Raw genomic sequence first — 26,858 nt, 5'->3', positions numbered from 1 at the left:
TTTGTTGGCATGATTCTTTGAAGTTTCTGAGTTCTTTGTATTTTTGTAAGTGGATGGAGAGTTCATTTTTTTTCCAGGTTTTCCACATTCTTGCTCTTGATTTCATTAAGGAGTGGGTAGCGTTAGTTAACCAGGGGCATATGTTAGACTTGACAAGTACTGTGCCCCAGGGTGCCAGTGAGTTAAGAATATTTAGGAAGGTTGAGTTGAATGAGTGAACTGCTTCGTCAAGAGGGAGATGGGTCAGAAAAGACCAGTTTATTTTGGAAAGGAGGGCATTAAAGGTTTCAGGGTGGAAGTTTGACAGCTTCCGACATTCAGTGTATCTATGTGGTCTGGAGAAATGTGGAGAGAATCTTAGAACTTTTACTGGGGAGTGATCACTTAGGGCGTCAAGCAGAGTTTGAGGGTTATTTTGAGGTTTATTAGTGTGAGTAGGTGTAGAGATAAGTTGAGTAAAGCCATGCAGGTTGATACTTAGCATATAATTAAATGAGCAGAGGGATGGCCAGTTTATACTGATGTCCCCTAGGAGGATGATTTCATTATGTATCTGTTTGGTAAGCCAGAAGAGAATATGTTCAAGTAGGGGGGTGTTCTCCTGGGGGGTATATAAATGGCTGGATTGTTGAGTTTAAGGTTGGCAATCAGGAGTTCAGCAGGTGAAAAGTATGGAATAGGTTTATCTAGAGTTGTGAGAGTAAATTGGTTTGAATAGGCAATGGCTACTCCACCACCTTTTTTATTTTGACGGTGTAGTCGAAGTATATTGTACCCTGGAGGGAGAAAGTCTTTATCAGAGTTAAGAGGTTTTAGCCATGTTTCAGTAAGGGTAATGATATGTGAACAGACATCCAGGCATAGAATTCACTGACTTTATTTAGCACACTTCTAATATTCATGAGTAAAAAGATGCATTTTCCTGGGAGAGTAAGGTGGCCAGTGCCAGGGTCATAGAATTGTTGACAGGGGAGAGAGAATTTGGGCCTGGATTGGGATGAATATCTCTGATAGAATTCTAGGGAGGATGTTGACATTATAGAGAGAATGGTATTAGATGAAGTACTTTATTTTACTTTTTGGAGTTTGTTGTGAAAGGGAGAATATTGATTTTGGGGAGGAGAGTATTTGTAGATAAGATGGAAGGGGAGATTTCAAATGAGTAGGGAGGTTGTGTAAAGGTATTTAGGTGAGTGGATGTAGGAGATGGATTTTCATGTGTTCGATATAGTAGATAAGGTAAAGTAGAAGTAAAGGTGGCATATAGAGGAGAGTTAAAAGTATGTTGGTTGGGTCAGTTAGGTAGGTCAGCAGTAGTACGATTTTTCATTTGTTCAGGGAGCTGCACCCCTACACCTGACAGCTAATTTAATCAGCTATGTACTCAGTGCACTGAGTGAGAAATGGAGATTTCCCTCTTCAGTGACCATCCTTTCTTTCACCATTTGCAGGTTCAGCCAGTTCATCCCACTGCTTAATTGCTGTACAAGTTGATTTTCTTTAATATAAATATGTATATGTAATATATCTATATCTATATATATATATATATATATATAAATATGTATATGTAATATATATACACATACATACATACACACACACACACACACACACACACACACACACACACACACACTAGATATGCCATGGTATAATGAAGAAAACTGTAATTGTGAGTTACTAATCTGGTTGTCTTTCACATGTACTACTAAAGATGTAAATTTTATTCATTCTCTGAATGGATTATGCTGTGTATGAGCCTGTAAACTTTTAACTGTTTTGTTCACATTTTATAGGTAAGGGAAGTAATTGAGAACCGTGTTTTGTACATCACAGAAAATAGATTAATTTTTGAGTCTGAACAAAAGTACTTATATTGGGTCATCTCTACTCAGTGAGAATGCTTTCTGACAGTGAATCCTGGCAAATCTCACGTGTACCTCTTTATTCTTTTCATAATGTGTTTTCATCAGTTAGTTTACATTGATTGCATTTCTCTCCTACAGTGGCTGGATTGCAACAATTACCTTTTTTGGAACGAACGTTGGTGCTGCAGTAGTCATGCTTATTCCCACCATCATGTTCACAGTGCTTGCAGTCATTTCTTTCATCATTCTTGGCAAGGTAGGTTGAGAATGGTTGTCTTGTTGATTACTGAAACATGCATGTCTCACCATGATTGCACAAGGCATCTGCAACTTTTGTCCTAGTAATATCACTTAGTGTAAAGTAACCTGCTAGAGGCGGTAAAGTTGAGTGAGGAGGGTATAAGCTGCCTTTCCTCAAAGGTGGGGGTTTAGGTCTACTTTGGTATGATACAATTAACATTGTTTTATATTTACCATCTGAGCTGCCACTTTGAAAAAGCAGGGAGGTCTTTTTTCTTTTTCATTTGTAGTACTTAAAATCAGCCATATGAATTAGCTGTTTTTCATTTCAGCCTTTCTTTAACGTATAACAAATACCTTCTAATAAATCAACCTTCAACTTTATTTAGGTTTTTTGCCCATAATGCCATATACAATAAAATTCAAACAAGAAAAAACAATAAATATACATAAAATTACAGTAAAGCAGACCATTAGCATATAAAAGTACATAAAAAATTAAGACCGGCCAATACGTTATTCTATTTTATACAGAATGTCAAAAGTAAGTTTTAAGTGAATTATATGTTACCATAACATATAGTTTTAATTCTGGCCAGATGCATAGGATGTAGTTGACAGAGACTATAGGATAGCGAGATTTATCTTGAACTGCAGCTTGTTTGTGGAATAATAAATCTGGGATAATTTTGTTTCTCTTGCATTGTGTACAGAATGGAAAAGAGTGGCTGAATATAGTGGCAGACTGCATCAAAACAGTTTCTCTTTGTAGTCATTCTGTGTCTTTCATTCTTCAGATAAAAAACATATACATCATTGGCATATTGTAATGTGTCACCAGATTTCTTAGTCAGTTTGAGCATGATTCTTGAAGTATGCAGTACAGATTTCTTAGTCTGTTTGTGTAGGTAATTTTTTTTGCTAGATTGCTTGTCCTCCTGGACAAATTGCTTATCACGGTAATTCAGGAGGCAGGACCATGAGACGTTACATCTTATCCATGAAGCCGGAGTGATTCCTCAATTTAAAGACCCAGAATGTTCTGGGTGTAATTCTGGTTGGTATGAACAGTGAGTCTGATGCTGAAATGTGGCAGCTATGTGGTTGCCACACACTAGAAGTATGAAAATCAGTACATAGAATATTCCTAGATTATCACAGAGCAAAAGAGGAAGTTATACATTGGGGCTGCTTTTTAGCGGGCAGTGCACCTTTTCATTTTGTGGTTTGTATGCAGAATGAATACTAATTTAAGGTTTAAGTTGTCAGCCTGTAGTTAACTTCAAACTTTGCTCATCTTGTCTGGTGAAGTAATGCACTTCTCAAGTCTGCTTTGACTATTCTACATATAATACATTTCATCTCGGTATCCAGAGGTGTTTTGCACATTGCAGTAATGACCTCAGGGTAGCCACTGTATTTCAGGATTGCAACACTGTGGCAAGACTCTTGAAAGTTGACTCCTGCATTTGTGATCTTACCTATCAACCCTACAGACTTTAACAGAATTACCTTGCACTTTTGGTCTGTTCCTCAAAACAATCATGGTTTCTCAGGCAAATCATTGAGGATTGAAGTCACTAAATAATGACAGTGATTTTGGTGTCATACTTCAGAGCCTTCAAAACATACATACTAAAGCAAAACCTATTGATGTCCTTCCATATCACCGTTGCAATATTCATAACATTTGGGACCCCCTGCCAATGGTGACTCGATGCAAGGCCAGTATACCAAAGCCTTAGGTTGCTTTAAAATTCGCTGTACGTCACATGCATGGTCCTCACATAGTGTGGGGCATAAAGGTGATGTCTGGATGTGTACCATCCTCAGAACTTCATTGCTGCCAGTCCAGACACCATATTTTGATCATCTGTTTGAATGCCTAAGTTCCATTGCTGGTTCACTGAGCCTTTGTAGATAAGTGCCTCATTGGGGTTCCTTTTTACTTATTTTCTTTTGTTGCTTGGGGGGGTTCATGTCATCCAAGAAGAGTAAATGCGAGAGTGGGAGACCGATTCCCCATAAAGACCGCCAAAAACAGTATCTGTTTTGCCTTGCCACCTCGCATGACCATACATCCTGTTCCATCTGTCAGGCCTTTGTTCCTAAAACCCTGCCCAGTAGACTTTCTTCTCCAGAAAAAAGCGCCAGAGAATCAGCTGCTTAAGCTTCTCGCAAAAGATATTGTGGAGAGGAATCTCTCGCTCCGAGGGATAGCCATCACTGAAGAAGGCCAAGAAGCGTAGGCCAGAATTTTCTGCTGTTAAGCCTGGCTGGATATGTCTTCCCAAGGCAAGTGAATGCCCGGAGGTTCACCCGACATTCTTGTTGGATTCATCTGCCACGACCGAGTTGGAGGCTGATGGGGATCTGACCTTAAGCACAACCGAGGAGGCATTGCAAATGTCTGCTTCGGATGCTGAGGGGGAACCGTGGCTCATTAATTATCTCCAAGGGTCAAGGGGGGGGGGTCCTCAGATATTAGTCAAAGTCCCTACTGCAATCATTGACTGCTGTCCTGGGTTAGAGCTTTCCAAATTCTATAAGGTGGACGTCCTGTTAAAGAAAAAGAAAGACTAAATACATTTCTCCTGCTCCAAAGGACTTTCAAAGTGAGTGGCAGTCTTTTACTCAGGGTTTGTTTAGTGCTTTAATGAGATTGAAACCTCCTAAGGGAGCTTCTTTTCCTGCCCCTCCTTGGTTCATTACTCCCTTTAAAAGACCCAGAGAACAGGATTCTTCTGAGGAAGAGCCGGATTCTAATGAGGAATCCCTTGCTTAATCTTCTCAGATTCCCTCTCCTTTGGATTTTTGGATCAGAGGAAGAAGAGTTTACTAGTCCTGATCCGCCCTTTGAAGAGATTTAGTTTACTAGTCCTGATCCGCCCTTTGAAGAGATTTCTTTGGGAGACACTATCACTAGGATGATGTAGTTCTTTAAATGGGATTGTGCTCAGGTTTGTGAGGTACAAAAAAGGTTCTATGAGTCGTTGCAAATGGATTCTCCTAGGCCTTCTACTGTTCCTCTTGTTTTGGCTGCCTTTTTGGATGCATTTTGTAATGCTTCTAAGGCTCCAGACTCTCAGCTCCCTGCCCACAAAAAGTCTGACAGATTCTGTAGAGTGCCCGAGGACTGTAAGTTTCTGTATAAATGTCCTTCTGTTGACCCCTTGGAGGTGGTCGCTGCCTCTTGACAGACCTTGTCAATTCCTTCCTTCCTTCCAAGTGACTGCCTTTTGATAAACTTAGCATGGACATGGAAAGGCTAGGCAAGAAGGTTTATTCTTTTGCCACATTGGCTTTTAGGACCATTAATTATCAAACCCATATGTCTAGGTATTTGTTGGCTACCTTATCCCAGGCTTGTCATGTCATTTCCGACCTCCCAGACTCTGAGAGTAAGACTTCTGCCCTCTCGTTGTTAGGGACTTTCTCCCAGGTGGCTAATTATTCCATCAAGTGTAGTTATGATGCAGCAGATGCTCCTTCTAGGGCTGCTGCTTTTGGTTCAGTGATGAGGTATTCTTTGCTTCGGCTTCAACCATTATCTGATGATATCAAGGCTAAGTTGATGGGAGGCCCCTCTTGGTAATAAACACTTGTTTAGGTAAGCTGCTGCTGGTTTAAGTTCCTTCAAGAAGGGAGGTCCTACAGGAACTCAAACGTGTTTGTCTCCCCTGTTCCTAAATTTCTGAGAAACTACCTCAATAAGCCAGCCTTTGTTCACAGGTAATCTCCTAAGGGCAAAAAGAGTGGCAAGTGGGCTCCTCCTGCTTAGGCTACTCAGACTTCTGGAAGTCTGTAGTCTTCTGTTCCTGGTAAACCAGGTGCTGTCTAACTGTCTCTTCCCAGCCACGTTCCTCTCTCCTCCCCTCTCTCTCTTCCTGTTTGGCTTCAGATTATTCAGGATTCTTGGGTTCTGTCCATTATTTGCCAGGAGTGTTTCATGATGTGGAAACCTGTCCCCCTTTTATGGGCATTCCTCAGGAACAACTCCCTTTTTTTTCCCAGAGGTACCTTTTGAGTCAGGGTACTATTAAAGAACTGCATGTGTCCCAAAAGGGCAGGGGTTTTACTCCAGAATCTTTCTAGTGCCCAGAAAAGAGAGTACTTGGAGACCAATTCTAGACTTCTCCTATCTAAACACTTTTCTGAAGGTGCCCACTTTTCAAATGTCCCTTCAGACTCTGTTTCCTGTTTTAGTTCCCCAGGCTTATATGGTGTCTCTAGATCTAAAGGATTCTTATCCCCATATTACGATCCATTCCCTTTTCAGGAAGTTTTTTATTTATCTGTCTTTCTGGCATTTTCAGTTCTCTGCTTTGCCTCTTGGACTTTCCATTGCCCCAAGGATATTCACCAAATGTTTTGCTCTTGTGATCGCTTTTTGCAGGCATCAGGGGATCCAAGTATTTCCTTACTTGATCAACCTGCTGATTCAGGCCTCCTCTTCAGAGATCCTGTTGCAAAATCTTCATTTTGCCGTTTCCCTTCTTCACAGCCTGGAGTTCACAATAAACTCTGACAACTCCTCAGGTTCATGTCTTTCTGGGTTGCAGGATTCAGATGGTGCCTATGCTGGCATCCCTGCCTCCTCCCAAGGCCTTAACTCATATTTTCTTCTTTCAGTCTGTTCGTCCTCTGGTCTCTATTACAGCCAGAGAGTTTCTGAGAGCTGTGGGATCTGATGTTGTCATTTTCATTCTTCCTCGATGTGTGGGTTTTGGACCAGACATCTGATCCAACTTGTCACTTACAAAAGCTTGGGCTCCGAAGCTCGAGCTCCTCCCCTACCCACAATGCCCCACTCTCCCTCTGGTTACCTCAGATCTCATTTCCCGCTCTTAGAAGCATCGTAGTCTGTCATCTCAAGCTCTGGTGAAAAGATTTGTCTTTAGCTGTAAGCTGCGTCCCATCCCCCGTCCCCCCCATGTCTACTATAGCCGCCCTAACTTTTTTCTACCGTACCTTCTGACTCTGTGATTTAAAAAAAAAAAAAAACGCTGTAGTTTATTTTTGCTTGTCTTAGTTGCATCTGCTGGTTTGTTCTTGGCGGGAACTGCTGTATTTTTTCCTTCCTCCTTTCCTGTTTAAAGTTTTTTTAAGTTTCAAAAAATGTACTTCCTATGGGCACAAGATTCCCTTATCTGATGCCCATAGTGACTGCATATATTGTCTCGGCCCTCCTCACCTTGATGCCTCCTGTACCATCTGTGAGGGTTCCATCAAAGAGCACTGGCCAACAGAAGAAACCAGCTTATTCTGAAGGGCCTTTTACTTCCTTCAGCCCCGTCGGCAGGTTCTTCATAGTCTTCATGGGCTCAACTCCCTCCCAAAAAGCACCGTGAAGACAGGGACTGCAGGAAACGTTCCCCAGGAAAGTCTGCTTCCTTGTAAAGCCTCCAGCCAAGGCTCCTAAGGCATTGGATCCCAGCACTTCGGTTCCAAATAAGTCCATACAAACCTCTTGTTGGCCCAGAGATCCTTTGCCTTTGAAGCTCCTCCTTCCACTGGTTCGCCTTGTATAGAGAGGTCTCCTAGGGTCACATCCAGGCCACCTTCCAGAGCATCTTCTGTCAGGTCTACCCACAGTCTTTCAGAAACAGAGGTGAACAGATTGAGACAGTTCCTTCAGATGAATTTCCAGATGGGGTCTTGCCAGTATGTCCCTTACTGGGACCGTGGGTAGACAGTCGCCCTTTAAATCCCTAGCTCCTTCTCCAATCTGACCTGCTTCTTCACTGTCCTCTTATCCAAATGCCATGAAAGCCAAGGTGTCCGAGCCTATAGTGGAATCTCACTTCAACCCTGGCACCTACCCTGACTTGCTCGATTTCAACTATGTTAGAACAAAGAGGCTGTTGGAGCTGAAGCCTGGATGTTGGCTCAGAGGGGTTGACCTCTACTCTGAAGTTTTTGGAGCCATCGCTTCCCCTCAGAGCATCGGCATTCGTTAGCTCGGCCCGAGCTTCCCTGTCAGACTGGAGGGCTGGCAGGGGGGGTGTCAGGGATCCTCTGTCCCAATAGTTTCAGCTCCAGGAGGATGATTTTCAGCTTCTCCAGCCCATTCTGTTTTCAAGGTGGTGGAGAGGGTCCTCTCCATGTCTAAAAGATCCTCTGCTCCCACCCTTTTGGATCCACTTCTCACCCTTTGGAGACTGTGTCTGAGACCTCACCACTGCCCCTCTTGGGGAAGCTGGCCCAGCAAAGACTAAAAGTATTTCCACCTTTGGAACCTCAGATCTCTTCTGATATCTCTCCGGAACACCCCACTGAAGAGATTCCCCAGAAGAGAAGGTGGAAAAGGAGGCACCTGGATTCCCCAGAGGAATCTGTCACTGAAGACACCAATTTTTGAGGACTGGGAAGGGTCCTCCTGATCTCCACCTGAGGATGTCTCGCTTGGAGACATCTTGGAAATCCTGCTCCAGAGAGGTGGATGATCTTTCTAAACCCGACCCCAGGAGGAATCTGTTTTCTTGGAGGCTGCCAGGTCTGGCCTGTCTACATATTGGGTGTCCTTCCCTGCTCATGCTCTTGTTGATCTGGTATCAAGCAGGGCTTAGAAGCATCCGGACACAGTAGAGCCGGACAGAGTAGAGCCAGGAATCAGTGTGTGTGGGGGGGGGCTTTGGTTCAAAACATCTCTGGGTCTTTTTCAGGAGTCACAGGGAGAATGCTACCCCAGAGGCAGAGGGAAAAACTGTTACAATGGTAGATGCTGCCCACGTGGTAGAGGGGGTCCACAAAATCAAGGATCTTGGGATTCTTTCTCTGACAGACCCTTTCAGGACTCCTGAGGAGTTGCCTGACTGTCCTTCTGTGGAGGCAGTCAGGTGGGGGCACTGACCCTTAACACCCAGACACCTGGCTAGCCATCGCAAACAATCAGTGGGTGCAAAGGATCATATCCAGAGGATACTTAATTCCCTTTTCAAAATCCCTCAAACCAAAGACATCTCTCCCAGATGTTCTACCCAGTCAGAGAGGCAGTGGAGTTGGAAATCTCAAAGCTGCTACAGAAAAGAGTCATCCAGAAGGTCCTGCTAGATCAGATCAGATATTTACTCAAGATTCTTCTTGGTACCAAAAAAGACATGGGATTGAGACCCATCTTGGATCTGACATCCTTGAACAAGCCTGTAAAATCTACAAAGTTCAGGATTGTCATGATCCAGTCTATTCTACCTCTTTTGAAAATTGATGACTGGATGTGTTCATTGGACCTGAAGAATGCCTACTGTCACATTGAGATGGGCATGCGCTCCGGCAGGTACCTCCACTTCAGACTGGGAGCCAGTCATCATCAGTTCAGAGCACTTCCTTTGGTCTCACCACAGCCCCCAGGGTCTTCACCAAATGCATGGTGGTAGTTGCAGCTCCTCTCAGACTGCAAGGATTCCACATTTATCCATACCTAGACGACTTTCTACTTACTGCTGCAACCAGGCAGCTACTCATCCAGGCCAGGGACTACATTTTACAGTCAGCTCCTACTTTTGTATGTTGATTGCTATGCCCAAAGTCCCAGCTTCAACCAGTTCAGAGCGTAGATTTTTGTAGGAGCGAAAGTATGGATATAACAAAGACCTTGGCCTTCCTCATTCCGGACAGGATTTCAAACCCAAAACTACATGTTAAACAGATTTTGGCAATCCCAGTTCCGCCAGCCAAATTAGTACTCTGGGACCTGACCTCCATGACTGCCACCATAACTCTTACCAACAGCACGCCTACACATGCAAATTCTGCAGTGGGCCTTAGCAGTCCAGTGGTCACTTCAGCAACCCCTCAGCTATCCCATCAAACTATCAGGAGTGTGCAAGGATTCTCTCCTCGCATGGCTTCAGTCCCTAGAGGTTCTTCAAGGATGCCCCTTTGTTCATCCTCCCCCAAACCCTACGTTGACCGCAGATGCCTGGCAGGTGGGGTGGGGAGGGCATTTCCTGGGCTGGACATGTGGACATCCGGGAGACCAATCTGCATATCAGTGTCTGGGAGATGAGAGCGGTCCTTTTAGCATTGCAGGCATTTAACAGTTTCTTTCTCCAGGGATTATTGCGATACAAATGGACAATATGTTGGTAGTTTGGTACATCAACAAACAAGGGGAAAGCAGATCCTATGCCCTGTGTCGAGAAGTAATGAGAGTGTGGCAGTGGGTGATCTCTAACAACCGCTTTCTGATTGCAATGCATATTCTGAGGGAGCACAACTTTTTTAGAGGACAAGCTCAGCAGAGTATTATTGATGTATCATGAGTGGTCTCTGAATCGGTCAGTGGCAAACATGATCTTCCACAAATGGGGTCAACCTTGCTGTGATCTCTTCGCGTCTCCCCACAAGTGCAGCAGGTTCTTCGCCTTGATCCTCACTCTGACAGTCACCTGGGGATGCTCTGATCCATGCTTTGCCTCCTGGATGGCTTTATGCCTTTCCTTCTCTCCCCTTAATCCTCATGTTTCTTCAGAAAGTTTCCAGGTTTAAGAGCAAAATGATCCTCATTGCCCTCTTCTGGCCTCGACAAATCTGGTTCACCTTTCTTTGGTCTCATCTAATTTTCCCTCTGTGGATGCTCGAACCTTATCCAGCTCTACTATGCCATCCACCCGGAGCAGATTCATCCTAATCTCCAAGGTCTGAAACTGCATGGTTTCTCCAATTCCAATGATGCCTAGATCTGCCACTCTTTCATTTTCAGTCCTAAATATTCTGATCTCTTCTCATGAGTCTTCGACTAGAAGACTTTACAAGAGCAAATGGAGAAGATTTTCTTTTTGGGCTAAACGGAAGTTAGATCCTTATACCACTCCTGTTCCAGCAGTCCTAGAGTTTCTCGCTCATATTTTCTATGAGGGGGCTAGTCATTCCACTGTTAAAGTGCAATTGGCAGCCATTTCGAACTTTCATATGGGAGAAAATGCATCACCTTTGGCCTCATCAAAATTGTGTAAGGCTTTTCTTAGAGGGACTTTTCTTTCTTCGTCGTCCTATCAAAGATCCAACACCTCTTTGGGATATGACTATGATTTTACAGGCTCTGGTTCTGCCTCCCTTTGAATCCTCCAACAAAGTAGACTTGAAATTCTTATGGAAGACTGTTTTTCTGGTGGCCATCACTTCTGCAAGAAGAGTATCTGAATTGCAAGCTCATCTAAATACCCTTACTTAATTTTTCACAAGGACAGAGTGACATTACGTACTAATCCAGCCTTTCTTCCCAAAGTGGTGATTGGTTTATATCATTTTCGATGTATTAACTTAATGGTATTTTTTTCCTCATTTCCAAAACAAGGGAGAATATGCTCTCCATCTGCTGGGTGTTCACAAATAGTTGCATGTTTACCTAGACAGAACTATAGCTTTCAGGGAATCTGAGCAGCTTTTCATGTTTTTTTTTTGGATGAAAAAAAGGGTAAACCAGCTGCAAACACCACCTTAGCTAAATGGTTATAAGATTGCATTTTATTTGTTTATGAATCCAATTCAAGTCAAAACTCACTCTACTAGATCTGTGGCAACTTGCCAAGCCTTTTTTGGCCAAAGTTTCAATTGATATTTGTTCAGCTGTCTCATGGACTAATTCCCACACCTCCATTTTCCACTGCAAACTGGACATTGTGTCCAGAAGTAGAGCTGCTTTTTGTTCTGCAGTGCTCCGGAATATCCTTCCCTGAAGGCCACCTAAGGTTGTTGTAGCTGGAGACTCTGTTCCCCACGTTGAGGAAGAATGAAAATGTCAACATCCAATTAAAGAAGTTATGTACTTACAATAACGGTCCATCTGTGTTGTCTTTTTCATTCTTCCTCGACCTTCCCTCCCTCCTTACTCCTGTCCCTCTTGTGGATAACCTGATAGAAATGCTTTTAGGAACCTCTGTTCCTTGTTGAGCTCCTGTTCTTTCTCTATTCTCTTTATTGGTAACTGTCAGTATTGATGTACATTGCATTTATGATAATATTATTGGTAAACATGGTAGCAGCAAACTCTATCTGAAGTAACCGGGGAGGGGGGTTGAGGCATTATGGGTAGGGGAGGAGCTTGAGCTTCAGAGCCTAAGCTTTTGTAAGCAGCCAAGTCTGATCCGACGTTGAATCCAAAACCCACAGGTCAAGGAAGAATGAAAGACAACACAGATGTAACGGTATGGTAAGTATAGAACTTTTTTCATGGAATCCACCATTCCTATGCTCCCTCTGGCCAAACTCCACATAAGGAAGTTTCAGTGGTTCCTAATTTCAGTTTGGCTTCAACATGCACATCCTTTAGAATTTGTAGTTCCTCTTCTACCTTGTCTCAAGAAGGAACTTCATTAGTGGATCCAACAGTTGTCTTTAAGGGTTCCCTTTTCATCCCCCTCTTCCCTCTTGGGAACTGTTCACAGATGCTTCAGATGTGGGATGGGGAGCAGCTTTTGGCTCCTTAAAGGTGCAGGGGGTATGGTTACCTCTTGAACAGAAGGAACACATTGGTGTCAGGGATGAGGGTCCTTCTGCTGGTTCTTCAGGCTTTTCATCCTCTTTTTCTCCCTGGGAACTCACACGGTATTTACAGACAATATCACAGTGATGTGGTGTATAAATAAACAGGGACGAACAAGATCTTACCTTCTTTGCCATTTGACACTCCTGGTATGGCATCTTGATGTCCAGTATCAAATGCCTCTTCAGACAGTTTACATTCTTTCAGGTCAAAACATTGTGGCAGACACACTCAGCAGGTCCTTAACAAAATCCCATAAATGGATGCTTCACGGGGATGTGTTTCTGGACATTGCAGGTGATCATCTTGGGCACTTTTTTTATTTCAGGCTTTGTTAATGCAAGGAAAATGTGCATATGTTTGGTATCTATTTGAAAAACAGAAACGTGGCTTACCACTGACTGGTTAAACAGTTCTTTGAAGAGATTCTTTGTGTTCTTTCATCTTTAAAAACCCTTCTCATCAGGGCTTGAACTTCATGATTACTCAATCTTCCCATCCCCATTTAAACCAGGTATTCATTAGCATTGTAGTTCTTTCCTTGGAAGATTATTTTCTTGGTCATCTCTCACCTGCATCATCTTTCAGTTGTAGGCTTTTATCTGTAGGGAACCCTATTATTTTTTTCTCACAAGGACTTGTTATATTCCTTAAGGGCAACAGACTTTTCCTCCCAAAAGTGTATTTATAGAAGTACCTTTAAACCAGTCTGGTTATCTCATTGTCTGCTTTCTGAGTGCAGACTGAGATTCCTTCATAGTGTAGTTGTGAACTTCCAATTTTTTCCTGAAGACTGTGCGCAACTTTAGAAAGATAAACCAGTTTGTTTTCTTCATTCTAAAGGTGGGGCTTGCAGTAGTTACACAAACCATTAACTAAATAGACTGTTCACTGCATTATGTTTTGCTATCAGATGGTTTACTGCTTGCTGTAAAATACTGTGGTGAAGGGCCATTTTATTATGTATGATTGTTTTCAATGCTTGCACCAAAAATGTTTCCATTGAGATTTCTGTACCTTAGCCACTTGCTCACCTTCACCAAGCATCATTTCCTGGAGCTGGACCTTTCTTTGGCACTTCAGTGCAGCAGAAGTAGGTTTCTTTGAGCCCTTGCCTCTTGACCTTCCTCTGGATCTAGCCCCCAGGGACATTTAATTTTCACTTCTTGGGATAATTCTCAACCGGTATTAATTACAATGAAACTTTAAAGTTGGATATAACAAAAATATTCTTGCATTCTATCAGCTGATTTGCAAGAAGGCCCTTTGCATTGGGTACTTGTTACTCTGTTACTGTCTTTGTGCTTGAACTGCCTTTCTGCATAGCGACTGGGGTTTGATGCATACACAAGTTAGGCAAATATACTTTTTACAATTATGGCCTCTGTAAAGTGCATAGGGGCTAATCTAGCTAGTGAAGGTGGTGAGCATGCACTCTTAGTGAGGTGTATGGTGTCAAAGTGCCACAGCCAGAACATGGGAGCTAGGTCAATTTCTAAAATCCGATAACCTGCAAGTATCTGAAAAGGGAATGCCAACACTTAACCAGCACTGATGGCCTACTGTTTGATCAAAAGATAGCATGAAGGTACATATGTTACTCCTTCATATACATGTATACCCAGCTGCCCTGCCACCTTTCATTACTAATTTTTTATGCATTCCTTAAATGCATAATAGAACCTCTTGAGTAATGTATTACTTCCAGATGTTTTGTATTTTTTCCATTCACATATTCATATACTTTATTTTTATTCTTAAAATCTGTGTTATACAGACTTAATATACATTGTTTCCTACACTATGTAGGTAAACACATCGGACTTTTAAGCCATGCACTGTTATAGTGTGTTTTAATAAATACATGCACAGATGACGTAGCAGTACGTTCCTGCATACTCTGTTATACTCAGTTGCATGATGTATACCCACTGACTAAAGTTTAGTGCCCTGCTTTCATATCCATAGAAGTATAATGTGTGAAGCAGGAGTCGCATTTAAAAAAAATAAAATATGCTTGTATGCTGGATGTATAGTTAATGATGTTGCATTTTTCCCCCTCATAAATGCTTATCTTACAAGACTGCAGTCACTGAATTTCTTTGTGTTGCATCCCATGTAGAATGGTACAGTGTACTTTTCCAACACCTACTGTTTTGCATTTTCCAGTGATTTATTAAAAATCTTGGAGCTATGAACATGTGGGCATTCAGAGACCTACACTGCTTAGCAGCACAAGCTTTACTCGGGATGAAAGCAGGTTCATTATTTGCAAAGCATTGATTTAGAAAGTAGCTGGAAGGTTAAATTAAAGTGACAATAGGACATAAACTGAGCAGTGCATAGAGGTCAATCAGGGGCAAGGATTTTTAGCAAGGAGCAGTAGAAGTAGCATAGATGGCAAAGCTCCTGCGGTATGCCCGACACCTGTTCAGACTCCCACTACTGTAACACCATTGGAGGCTGGTATGGCATCTCAAGTTTGCATGTCTGAAATGACTGAAGTTACTGATGATGAAAAGGCAGAACCCTATATACTAATTTGTGAAGGACCCAAGGGCATACCACAGATGCTCATTAAAGAAGAAATCCCAGAATTTCTCCTCAAGGCTCGCCAGGGGTCAGAGCTGCAGCGTTTAATCACAGCAGATGTTGCACAGAGGACCCCCCACATACGCACACAAAGAAAAGGAGTGGATGGATTTCTCTCATGACCTATTTAAAGTCGTTATGACACTTAGGCCTCCATCTTTTAGAAACCTCTGAAGATAATGAGGATGAGTCTGACTCAGATTAGCTTTTCTTGGCCTATTCATCCCAGATCCACTTACCAGGCCAATTGGCCTCTGACGATGAGGGTTCCCGTTCTTCTGACTCCCATGTGGAAGAAGCTATATTTGAGGGCACTGTTAGTATGGTGATGCATTTTGAATGCGAATCTAAACAGATTTCTGATGTCCAGCAGAGGTACTATAGCTTTGTAGAAATTGGCACCCCCCCCCCCTGCTCCTGTGCCACCTGTTCTGGAGCCTTTCCTGGATGCTTTTGCATCTACTTCCACTGCACCCGACTCACAGCCACCAGCCCCTAAAAGGCCCAATGGATTTTATAAGGTTTCCTGAGGCTTTTGTATAAAAACTCATCACTTAAGACAAATTTTTTTTCTGCCATTCTCAGTGGGTACAGAATGACCTGGAAAGAAGTGCCTCAATTTATTGACACCCCCCCTTCCACAAAACTGGGTTCAGTTACTCTTTCCCATTATTCAAGCCTTGCTCTAACGAGCCAGAGTAGAACCAGTGATGTCACAATTTGTGGGAAAAGTGTTCTGTTCCGAACTATTACTCATTCCAAGAAAGGGAGGAGATTGGAAACGGATTCTGGATATCTCCTCAGTCAACACCTTTCTCTTGGTCTGATCTTTCAAGATGTTTTCCCTGCAAACTCTGTTTCCAACTAAGATTCTACCTGGATGACACCTAAGGATATTCGCAAGTGTAATCACTTGTTTCTTTCTTTCCAAGATTCTAAGTTAGGAAACACTTTAAAGCAAACTGTTGCTAATAAGATCCAATGTTAGGTAGTCCAATCTCACCTTCATTTTTACTTATGGGTTCGGAGCCGATCCTTGGCTCCGACTCGGCCAGTTTACAAGCTCGAAGACTTCTGGTTGGCTCGTGGCTAAGCAGGTATCCCATGGTGCACCAGTGCAATCCCCAGATCTCGTTTGCCACGTTGACGAGTTTGGCTGTGCTTCTCTTGGCTCTGGCTAAGTCCTTTTCAATTCTTACATTCTTGGTGGATATTGCATATTTAGTGATATGTTAGTATTGTTATCTTATAGGCCTTTGCCTAAGTTGTCTTTGTGGACTTTTTTGTCACTGTAGTAGTTTTAGTATCCTGTGTGCCAGTTAGGTGCCGTTGCGCTTTTTTTTGCCTAGATAGAGTGTTTGTTTTAGCGTTTTTTTCCGCTCTTGATCAACAGGGGCTCCTGTTGATTTATTTTTACTGCTCGGACCTTTGTTGGTCTCAGACTGTTAACTTGTTGTCTTTGGCGGAGATCCACTAAGCTGGTATTTATAGGATTGCTGTACAAAATTTTTTCCTGTGTAATTACACCTGTGTGTGTCTGTGTTAAATACTTGGTCTGTTTAAGTTAGAAGACAGAGTTTTTCTTACACCCGGCTAGGCCCGTTTAACTTAGAGGATCTAGTCCTCGTGTAACTCTTCTGCAGGGCTAGGCCCGTTTTAGTTAGAGGACCTAGTCCTCATTTTTTCTCTCTATTCCTTTCTCACCTACTGGTTTTGCATGCGTGTCTGCAATGTCTAAGGATAGCAAGGAGCATAAACCCTCTGGGTTCAAAAAATGCATGGAATGCTCCCAGAAAATGTCATTAACGGATGGCCACAGTAGCTGTGTCTACTGCTTGGGAGCCATCTATTTGCAGGAATCATGCTTATTATGTCATGCTTTCTCTCCTAGAGTGTTGCAGGAGAGAAAGAACAAGCTGATACTCAAGGGTCTTCTGAAACCAACCTTTGAGGAAGCTTTATCTAGTTCATCAGCTTCTTCCAAGTCTACAAAATCCAGATCTGAATCCAAAACTAAAACTTCTAAAAGGCCTTCTCTGGCACCGGCTGGTGTCTCTGAGCCGCCTTCCAAATTACCAAAATCTACCGCCTCGACTCTTCATTCTTCTGAGCTGAAGGAGAGCACCATTGTATCAGAGTCAGTCACAGGTGCTTCGGTGCCGACGTCTGAACCTTTGGAAATAGCAGTTGACTCTACTGCTCAAAGCCGGTCTGTAGAATCCCTACCGGTCTCCTTGCTAATCAAGTCTCCTTGCTAATCAAGTCTCCTTGCTAATCAAGTCACCAGTGCCTCCTAGGTCGAGATCCCCTACTTTATCTTCCAGATCTTCCAGGAGCCTTTCAGAAGAAGATGTGGAGAGGGGGTAGTACTGAGACTCCTGAAGTAGTCTGCTCTGCCTAAATTTTTGTTGGCTCCGACCCAGTCAGTTCCGGAGCCACTCGAATCAGTTTTGCCCTAGACTGTGATTCCTCCTCCGAGCTTTGTTGGCCTTTCGGAGCCGGAGTGCTTGTTACCAATGGAGGAACCCTCGGTTCCGGCTCCCCTTGCTGTTGCATTGGAGCAGAGTTCAGCTCCGACATGCTCTGCTCTGTCCGTCATGTCCAGGGGCCGAAGCTCTTCTCTCTGCACCGATGGGGAGGGTTTGAATCAATCTTCTTTGGTTCCAAGCCTTCCTCTCGGTGCTTCTGCCAGCGTGACCTCAGACCCTGCATCTATCTTGGAGCCGATGGCTTTGACTCCGGTGCCAACCTTTGTCTCTTCAGAGCGGGGGAGGTCTTCGGAGCCGGAGAGGTCAGCTTTTGAGGTGATGAGCATGCTGTCTCAATCTACAGCCCCTGCCAGTGGTACAAGCACTCTTTCCCCCCCCCCCCAGGGCACCCACTTCAGTCTCAGTACCTACTCTCTCTGGAGACAGCAGAGACCCGCAGCCTCAGGAGCCACCGGCTGGTAGTCCCCACTCTTCCGAGGCCTCCCCAGAAGGTCCCTTCGAGGAGCCCCCTCGGAAGAGGGTATGCAAGAGGAAGCATATTGACTCCCAGGATGAGTCTCTGACATTGGACACCGACCTCGAGGAGTCGGAAGGGTCCCCCAAGTCGTCGTCTGATGTCTCCTTTGTGGACATCCTGGAGATCCTTAAACAGAGGTGCGACTGGCCCACTGTCAACCCTTCTAATGAGGAGTCTGTGTAACTGAAGGCTTTCGGGTCTCAACCCTCTGCCTCTTTGGTGTCTCCACCTTTTGACTAACTAATGGATCTGGTTAGTCGGAAGGTGTGGGATACTCCCGATGCCTTGGAGCCAGTTCCCAGGAGACCAAATAAGTTTGTCTGCCCCTCCTGGAAAAGAGTTCTTGTTTATGGGCGTTCCGTAGATGCCATGGTGGTGGCAGTGGCCACAAAGGAGTTGGAGACTTCTTCCTCTGTTCATCCACCAAACAAGGAGTCTCGACAGATGGACAGATTTGGGAAGCGTGTATTTAGTTCAGCGGCATTTACACTCCGATCTCTTCATGAGGTTGCAGAGGGATCTCTTCAAGGAGTTAAGAGATTCCATACAGGGTGCTTGTCCTGAGGGAGTCCCTGATAGGACCTCTTCTCAGTTGTCCATCCTAAATTCTGTAGTTTAACTCCTCCATGTGGCTGATGGAGTGAGCAGAGCAGTGGGTTCAGGAGTTGCCCTTAGGTGCCACTCCTGGATGCGCCTGTGTAATTTTGTGGAGCCGTTCAAGTCCATTTTCACCAACGCCCCGTTTGATGGTTCCTCCTCGTTTGGTTCCAAGGTGAAAGAAACACTCGCTCGGTGTGAGCAAGAAGGAAAGACTCTCTGCCATGGGGGTCCGTTTTACCGTTCCCTCTCGACCATACCCCAAAGGTCAAAGGGGAGGTAAAATGTGGTTCAGAAAGTCCCAGAGGGTCTTTCCGGACACAGAGTGAATCCTCCTTCAGAGACCAAGGAGGAGGAAAAGGTAGATGTCGCCCTAGAGGCAGGGGGCGGTCCGCAATACCAGCAAGGCCATGATTCCTTTCCAGGGCGGCCTTATCAGCGCTCCTGATGTGGGGCCCGACTGCGTTTCTCTGGGGCCAGTCGGGGGTCACATCTCTTTGTATTCAGAAGCCTGGCTAAATATCACCCAAGACAAGTGGGTACAAAGAGTTGTTACCAGAGGCTATATCATACTCTTTTCCCTTCCACTGTTTGTTCCCAAAAGATCCCAGATGTTCCACCCAATCACAGAGATCAGGCAACTGTGGAGATCAAGTTGCTATTAAAAAGAGTCATCCAGCCCGTCCCAGCAGACCAGACAGGATCCGGAACTTACTCCAGGTTCTTTTTAGTCCCAGAACGAACCGGAGACTGGAGGCCAATTTTGGACCTCGGCAGATTAAGTGAATTAGTGAAGGACAAGTTTCAGATGGTCACACTGCAGTCGATACTCTCGTTGTTAGGGAAAGAGTATTGGATGTGTTCTCTGGATCTCCAAGACTCATACTACCATATAAAAATGGACAAGACGTCAAGGAGATATCTGCACTTCCGGCTGGGAGCCAGTCATTATTAGTTTCGTGCTCTGCCCTTTGGTCTCACCACAGCCCGCAGAGTGTTCACCAAATGCATGGCAGTAGTGACAGCTCACTTGAGACGTTGGGGATTCCAGGTGTTTCCGTATTTGGACGACTGGCTCTTGACCTCCCCCACCAGGCATCTACTCATCCAAAACAGGGACGCCACCATTCAACTTTGTGCTCAACTAGGGATCTCCATAAACTGGGAAAAATCTGCATTACTGCCCTCGCAATCTGTGATTTTTATAGGCGCAGAGGTAGACACATTGGACATGACAGTTCGTCTCCCCGCCGAAAGAGCACAAAACCTCATCTCACAAGTCAGCGCCTTCGTCCGCTTCAGAAGGTCAAAGCAAAAAGTAGTCATTCCAATGTCTACCACTGAGTCATCCTATCCTGCTGACGGAATCATGCAAAAAGGACCTTCATTGGTGGATAGCCCCCAACCATTTGTTCACGGGAGCTCCATTTGTTCCTGTCCAACCCGTTGCCACTGTGACCACGGATGCCTCCCAAGTCGGGTGGGGGGGTTATCTTGGCAGGACTGTCCACGGCACATGGCAAGAACACGAGGCTCATCTGCATATCAGTGTTCTGGAGATGAGGACGGTGCTTCTGGCGTTGCAAGCACTTCAGGACCTTCTTCCTCCAGGGACGATTGCGATACAGTCGGACATGTCGGTTGTGTGGTATATCAACAAACAGGGTGGTACCAGATCTTACCCACTCTGTCGAGAGGCCTTGCATGTTTGAGAATGGATGATTTCTTCCTAGCACTTTCTGGTGGCAATGCACAATGTTCATAGTGTTTCACTGTTGCAGTCATTACACTTGGGTTATCCTGCTGGCAGGCTACCTGCAGTCGGCCTGAATTCCAAAGTCCTGGTCCAGCGTTGGTTGCTGTCGCCTATTCCCTGACGTCAGTGCGCCAGGGGTATATAAGATGCAGCCGACACCATTTTCTTTTGTCTTTCTTGCTACTCTGTGCCCGAAGGAAAAGCAGATGTTCATCGTGTTTCATTGTTGCAGTCATTACTCTTGGGTTATCCTGCTGGCAGGCTACCCGCAGTCGGCCTGAATTCCAAAGTCCTGGTCCGGCGTCAGTTGCTGTCACCTATTTCCTGACGTCAGTGTGCCAGGGGTATAAAAGATGCAGCTGACGCCATTTTCTTCAGTCTTTCTTGCCGCATGATGCCCGAAGCAAAAGCAGCTCACAAGTGCCGGTCGGCCGACTCCTGAGATTTTCAAATCCGAATTTCAGAGCCGAAGTCTTCATTAAAGCTAAGTACCCCGTTGGGGAAACTTTTTTTCTTGCTCCAGACCGATGTCAGAAAAAGTTAACAATTGTATTTCTTGTGGGAAGCAAATACCTCATAAGGATTTTCATTCTTACTGTATTCCTTGCCTAGGCCCTGATCACAACGTTGCTAGCTGTCAGTTTTGTGCTAGATTTAACCAACGCACTATTAAGCGTCTGTTCGATTTTGCATTTCATTACTTTGGCAGCAGATTTAACTATATAATGGCGTCTGAACAGCCGACGACTGGAGTTTAAAAAAACGCAAGGACATGGAAAAGGATAGGCATCCGAGGTCCAAAACTGACGACGAGGCCTCCGCTAGGCCAGTCGCCGGTTCTCAGTGAGGTGCGCTCACTACCTCAGAGCCACAGGCCGCTTCTGACTCCCACGTGGAGGTATTGGACTCTCGGAAACCATTCCCTCAGAAGGGTCTGGAGCCGCTGAGCAGGCATCGGCTTTTGAGGGTGTCTTCAGACCTACACAGTTATATGTTAAGCCAACTTCAGCTTCAAAGGCAAAGACTAAAACAGTTCTAAAGACAAAGAAACGAGTACAGCATTATCCTACTCAGACTTCCATGCCTAAAAAAACAGATGCTTAAAATGTCCGAAGACCTAATTATTTTGATCAGGGGTTCCCTTCCTCCTCCCGATAAGAGGCCTAGGCAAGAGACAGAATATGATTCTTCTGATCAGGTTTCAATTTCCTCTGATTCTTCTTCTGAACAGGGATACTCTTTTCCCCCTATGAGGATTCTGATGCTGAAGAATCCATTCCTTCAGCCTCTCATCCTGAAGATTATTCTTTTGGGGAAACCCTGCATACCATGAGGGAGCATTTCCACTGGGAGAGCCAGGATTACTCAGAATCTAAGAAAAGGCTCAGAGACTTTCTTTTACTACCTCAGCACAGACCTCTTGCTATTCCACCTGTTCTAGACATTGTAGATGATGTATTTTCAGAGTCCGGCCTGTCTCCAGACTCTTTACCCCCTGCACCTGCTAAGCCAGACTGATACTACAGGGTCCCGGATTCTCATAAATTCCTATATAAAAACCCTGCTGCTGACCCAGAAACTATATCTCAGGGTTCCAAAGGGGTCAAGGCTTCCACTACTAAAAACCTTGTCCCCTCTGATAGGGATTCTAGGGCACTGGACAGATGGGGGAAGAAAGTTTACACTTCTGCCACCTTGGCTGCAAGGGCTTTAAATTGTCCGTTTCATATGCTTAAATATCAGCAATACTTAATATCACTCCTTAAGCAAAAAATGTTGTCAAATTCTGAATGTTCTGATAAGGAAATGCAGGATTTGTTGCATGCAGCTGAACAAGTGGGAAAGCATACTTTGCAATGCGGTTTTGATTCACTGGAAGCCTCTTGCAGGGCCGCTGTTATGGGTTCTTGTCATTAGAAGGCATGCTTGGTTAAAGGAACAGAATCTGCCTGATCATGTTAAAGCAAAATTGTTGGATGCTCCTTTGTAGCATGATACTTTGTTTGGTGTTAAGGCAGAAGAGGTTTTGAAGAAAATTGAGGATAAAGCGAAATCCATGCAGACAGTTAAGGATTTCCTACAGGTACAGCCACCCAGATTTAGCAGGAACTGGCCTACAAAGAATTGGTCCTTTCCAGTGTCAGACAGGCCACAGAGGCAGATACAAACGTCCCAGGGGCAGATCTCAACCCCAAGGCTGATACAGGCCTAAACAATGGGGTGCTTCAACCTCCAAAAGCGGAGAAGACAAATCACAGCCATACAGGAAACCGTCCCAATGACTTTCCTCTGCCAGATCCAAGCAGTTATCTTTTGTCAGCCCCTTTAGGGGGAAAACTAGCACTTTTTTCACCAAATTGGCACATGATTACCCAGGACAAATGAGTCTTGAACATAGTGTCCCAGGGCTACAGGTTCCACTTTCACACCCTGCCAAGGTCAAAAGGTATGCCAGACATGCCACACAATCAATGGGCAGAGGCACAAAAGTAAATTGCGTCCCTCATGGACATGAGGGCCATTCAACAAGTACCACAGCAAGAGCAGGGGCAAGGATTTTACTCGAGACTTTTCTTGGTGCCCAGAAAGGACAAAGTTTGGAGACCATTACTGGACCTGTCTATTCTAAACACATTTCTGGATGTTCCAAAATTCAAGATGTTGACTCTGCAGCAGCTACTGCCCATGCTGGGCAAGAAGGCTTGGCTAGTAACTTTGGACCTAAAAGAAGCATGCCTGCATGTCCCAATCAGACAATCTTGCAGAAGATACCTCAGATTCATAGCTGGCTCAATGCACTACCAATTCTCTGCACTGCCCTTTGGCTTATCTACTGTGCCCAGGGTCTTCACAAAATGCCTGGCACCAGTAATTGCATTTTGCAGACAAAGAGGAATTCAAATATATCCTTACTTGGACGACTGCCTTATTCAAGCAGAGAACAGAGACATTCTTCTAAAGCATCTGGCGTTTGTAAAAAGATTACTAATTTGCCTAGGGTACACAGTAAACGAAAAGAAATCAAAACTAGTACCTTCTCAAGAGATAATATTCCTGGGTGCAAGCTTAAATACAACTGCCCAGATGGCTTATCTCACGCCAGACAAACAAAGGCAACTGACTTCTTACTTCAAAAAGTTGGCAACAAAGACCCAGTTATCTGCAAGGAAAATACTGCAGGCCTTGGGCTTCATGGCATCCTGCATTCTGCTAATTCCATATGCCAGACTGCATATGAGGAAACTACAATGGTATCTAAAGTGTTTGGACTCAACATTGCCACAGCCTGGAAACATTAATTACCCTCATTCCCTGCCTGCAACAGGAGTTTCGATGGTGGGCACAGGCCTGTCACCACAACAAGGAACAGCCATTCACTTTACTCACAGCCAGGCAGACACTAACAACGGATGCGCCAGATTATGCCTGGGGGGCCCACATGGCAGGAAAATGTATTCAGGGCACATGGCCCACAAGCCAGATGCATCTTCATATCAATCAAAAAGAGATGCTGGCTGTTCAGAATGCCCTGACAGCTTTCAAGGATCTAATTCATCCAGGACAACTACTGATAAAGACTGACAATACTACAGTCATGTGGTACATAAACAATCGGGGAAGCACACATTCCTACCCCCTCTGCAGAAAAGCAATGACCTTGTGGGACACAGCATTGGCTTATCCAGTTCACCTGCAAGCAATTCCTGCCAGGAAAAGTAAGTACTCTGGCAGACAAACTAAGCAGAAACCTCATGGATCCCCACAAATGGAAACTGGATCCACAAGTCTTCAGCATGATACCAAGGAAATGGGGATGCCCAGACATAGATCTATTTGCCTCCCCTCACAACTGCAAATTACAGAGATTTTGCACAAGGATTTACCACAAACAAGCATGGAAAGTGGATGCCCTATCCTTCAGCTGGAAAAACCTAACAGTATATGCCTTTCCTCCACTGCCTCTCCTTACCAAGGTACTCCTAAAGGTCAGACAAGAGAAGCCAAAAATGATACGGATTGCCCCAGACTGGCCACGCCAGCACTGGTACCCAATCCTAAAGAGCTTGTCTCAAGGTCCAGCATGGACATTGCCTCAAACTTCTCACCTACTGACCCAACAAAACAATCAGATCCTACACCGCTAACTCAGGACCCTACATTTGGTAGCATGGCGGATATTGTAACCATTCAAAACACTCCTTTTTCAAAAGCTGTTATGGATGTCATCTTGGAGGCCAGGAGGCCCAGTACCAGAAAATCTTATGCAGAAAAATGGAAGAGATTCTGTGCTTGGAACCAGGAATAGGGCATTGACACGTATGTACCAAATATTCCTCAGATTTTACAATATCTAACTGAGATGCTGGACAAAGGCCTTTCCTTTTCATCAGTTAAGATTCATGCCTCTGCCATTTCAGCCCATTACAATACGGAACAACCTATCTTTTCTCAGCCTTTAATAAGGCAGTACCTCAGAGGGGCCAAAAACATCAGGCCTCCAAGGAGAGCACCAGTACCTGCATGGGACCTCAATTATGTCTTGGAAAAACTCACACTGCCTCCTTTTGAGCCAGCCTCAATGGCTGATATAAAATTATTATCCTGGAAAACAGCTCTGCTCCTAGCAATAACCTCTGCAAGACGAGTCGCGGAGTTACAGGCACTCATGGCGGTGGAACCTTTTATCATTTTTCATCCAGACAGGGTTTCTGTGAGGACAAACCCTACGTTTATGCCTAAAGTGGTGTCCAGTGTGGCCCTCAACCAAACAATTCACTTGCCTACCTTTTATCCAAACCCACAGAACAAGGCTGAGAGACTTCTGCATTCTTTGGACATACACAGACAGCTGCGCTTCTACTTGGACATAACTAAGGCTTTCAGAAAGACTGAGCAACTTTTAGTGGCATATGCTGCAGGATCACAAGGAAAAGCTATCTCAAAACAGACTATTTCTAAATGGATAGGTCATTGCATTCATTTCTGCTACTCACAGCATGGCAAATCAGTGCCTAAGGGCATTAGGCTACACTCTACCAGAGCAGCAGCCACTTCAGCAGCCTTCCTCAGAAGAGTACCAACCAAAGACAACTTAGAGGCTGCAACTTGGAGTTCAGTGCACACTTTTACAAAGCACTACCACTTACCTCTCTACTCTAAATCCAGAGCAGGCTTTGCCACTGCAGTTCTGCAGGGCCTCATTGCCTCTCCTAATCCTGTTTAGCGCAGCCACCCTTCGTCAGTTTTGGGATTCAACCCAAGAGTAATGACTGCAACAGTGAAACACTATGAACATAATACAGTTGTGTACCTACCATAAATGTAGATGTTCAAGTGTATTCACTGTTGCAGTCCAGGTTACCCTCCCTCCGTCCCCCTCTCTCTTTTTTGCTGGGTTTTACCTGTACTTCTCTATTCTATACAACCTATGTGGTGTATTTGCTTGTAGATGAAGGATATGTTTACTTTAGTGCATGCATGTTTATTGGTATAATCTATTTAGCCTACCCTTTTGGGGGCACCTGACATTTGGGGCAAGAAAAACTGAAGAAAATGGTGTCTGCTGCATCTTTTATACCTCTGGCACACTGACGTCAGGGAAGGGGCGACAGCAACCGATGCCAGACCAGGACTTTGGAATTCAGGCCAACTGCGGGTAGCCTGCCAACAGGATAACCCAAGAGTAATGACTGTAACAGTGAATACACTCGACATCTACATTTATGGTAGGTACACAACTGTACTTTCGCAAGTGCCGGTCGGCCAACTCCTGAGATTTTCGAAATTGAATTTCATATCCAAAGACTTCAATAAAGCTAAGTACCCCATTGGGAAAACTTTTTTTCTTGCTCCAGACCAATGTCAGAAAAAGTTAACAGTTGTATTTCTTGTGGGAAGCAAATACCTCATAAGGATTTTCATTTTTACTGTATTCCTTGCCTAGGCCCTGACCAAGATGTTGCTAGTTGTCGGTTTTGTGCTAGATTTAACCAACGCACTATTAAGTGTCGGTACGATTTTGCATTTCATCACTTTGGCCGAAGGTTTAACTATACAATGCCGTCGGAACAGCCGACTACCGGAGTACATAAAAAGCACAAGGAAAAATAAAAGGACAGGCATCCGAGGTCCAAAACCAACGACAAAGCCTCTTCTAGGCCAGTCGCTGGTTCTCTGTGAGGCGCTTTCGCAGCCCATGACACCCGCTACCTCAGAGCTACAGGCCGCCTCCGACTCCCATGTGGAGACAACTAGGCCTCTGGATACTCAAGGTATTGGGCCTTCGGAAACTATTCCCGCAGATGGGTCC

The 26,858-nt window shown here is 44.5% G+C and overlaps 1 protein-coding gene across 1 annotated transcript in view; it reads left to right on the top strand.

Moving 5' to 3' along the window:
* SCAMP5 (secretory carrier membrane protein 5) overlaps positions 1–26,858 on the top strand; it is a 565,341-nt gene that overhangs the window by 520,208 nt on the left and 18,275 nt on the right. The window contains exon 6 of the mRNA XM_044077806.1: positions 2,010–2,127. Within this exon, the coding sequence (XP_043933741.1) occupies positions 2,010–2,127 (118 nt within the window). The remainder of the gene's footprint in view (positions 1–2,009; positions 2,128–26,858) is intronic.

The sequence above is a fragment of the Protopterus annectens genome, chromosome 7.part0 (assembly GCF_019279795.1).
Source record: "Protopterus annectens isolate FY-2018-M chromosome 7.part0, PAN1.0, whole genome shotgun sequence".
Taxonomy (NCBI): Eukaryota; Metazoa; Chordata; order Ceratodontiformes; family Protopteridae; genus Protopterus; species Protopterus annectens.
This window is presented reverse-complemented; position numbering and strand designations above follow the sequence as displayed.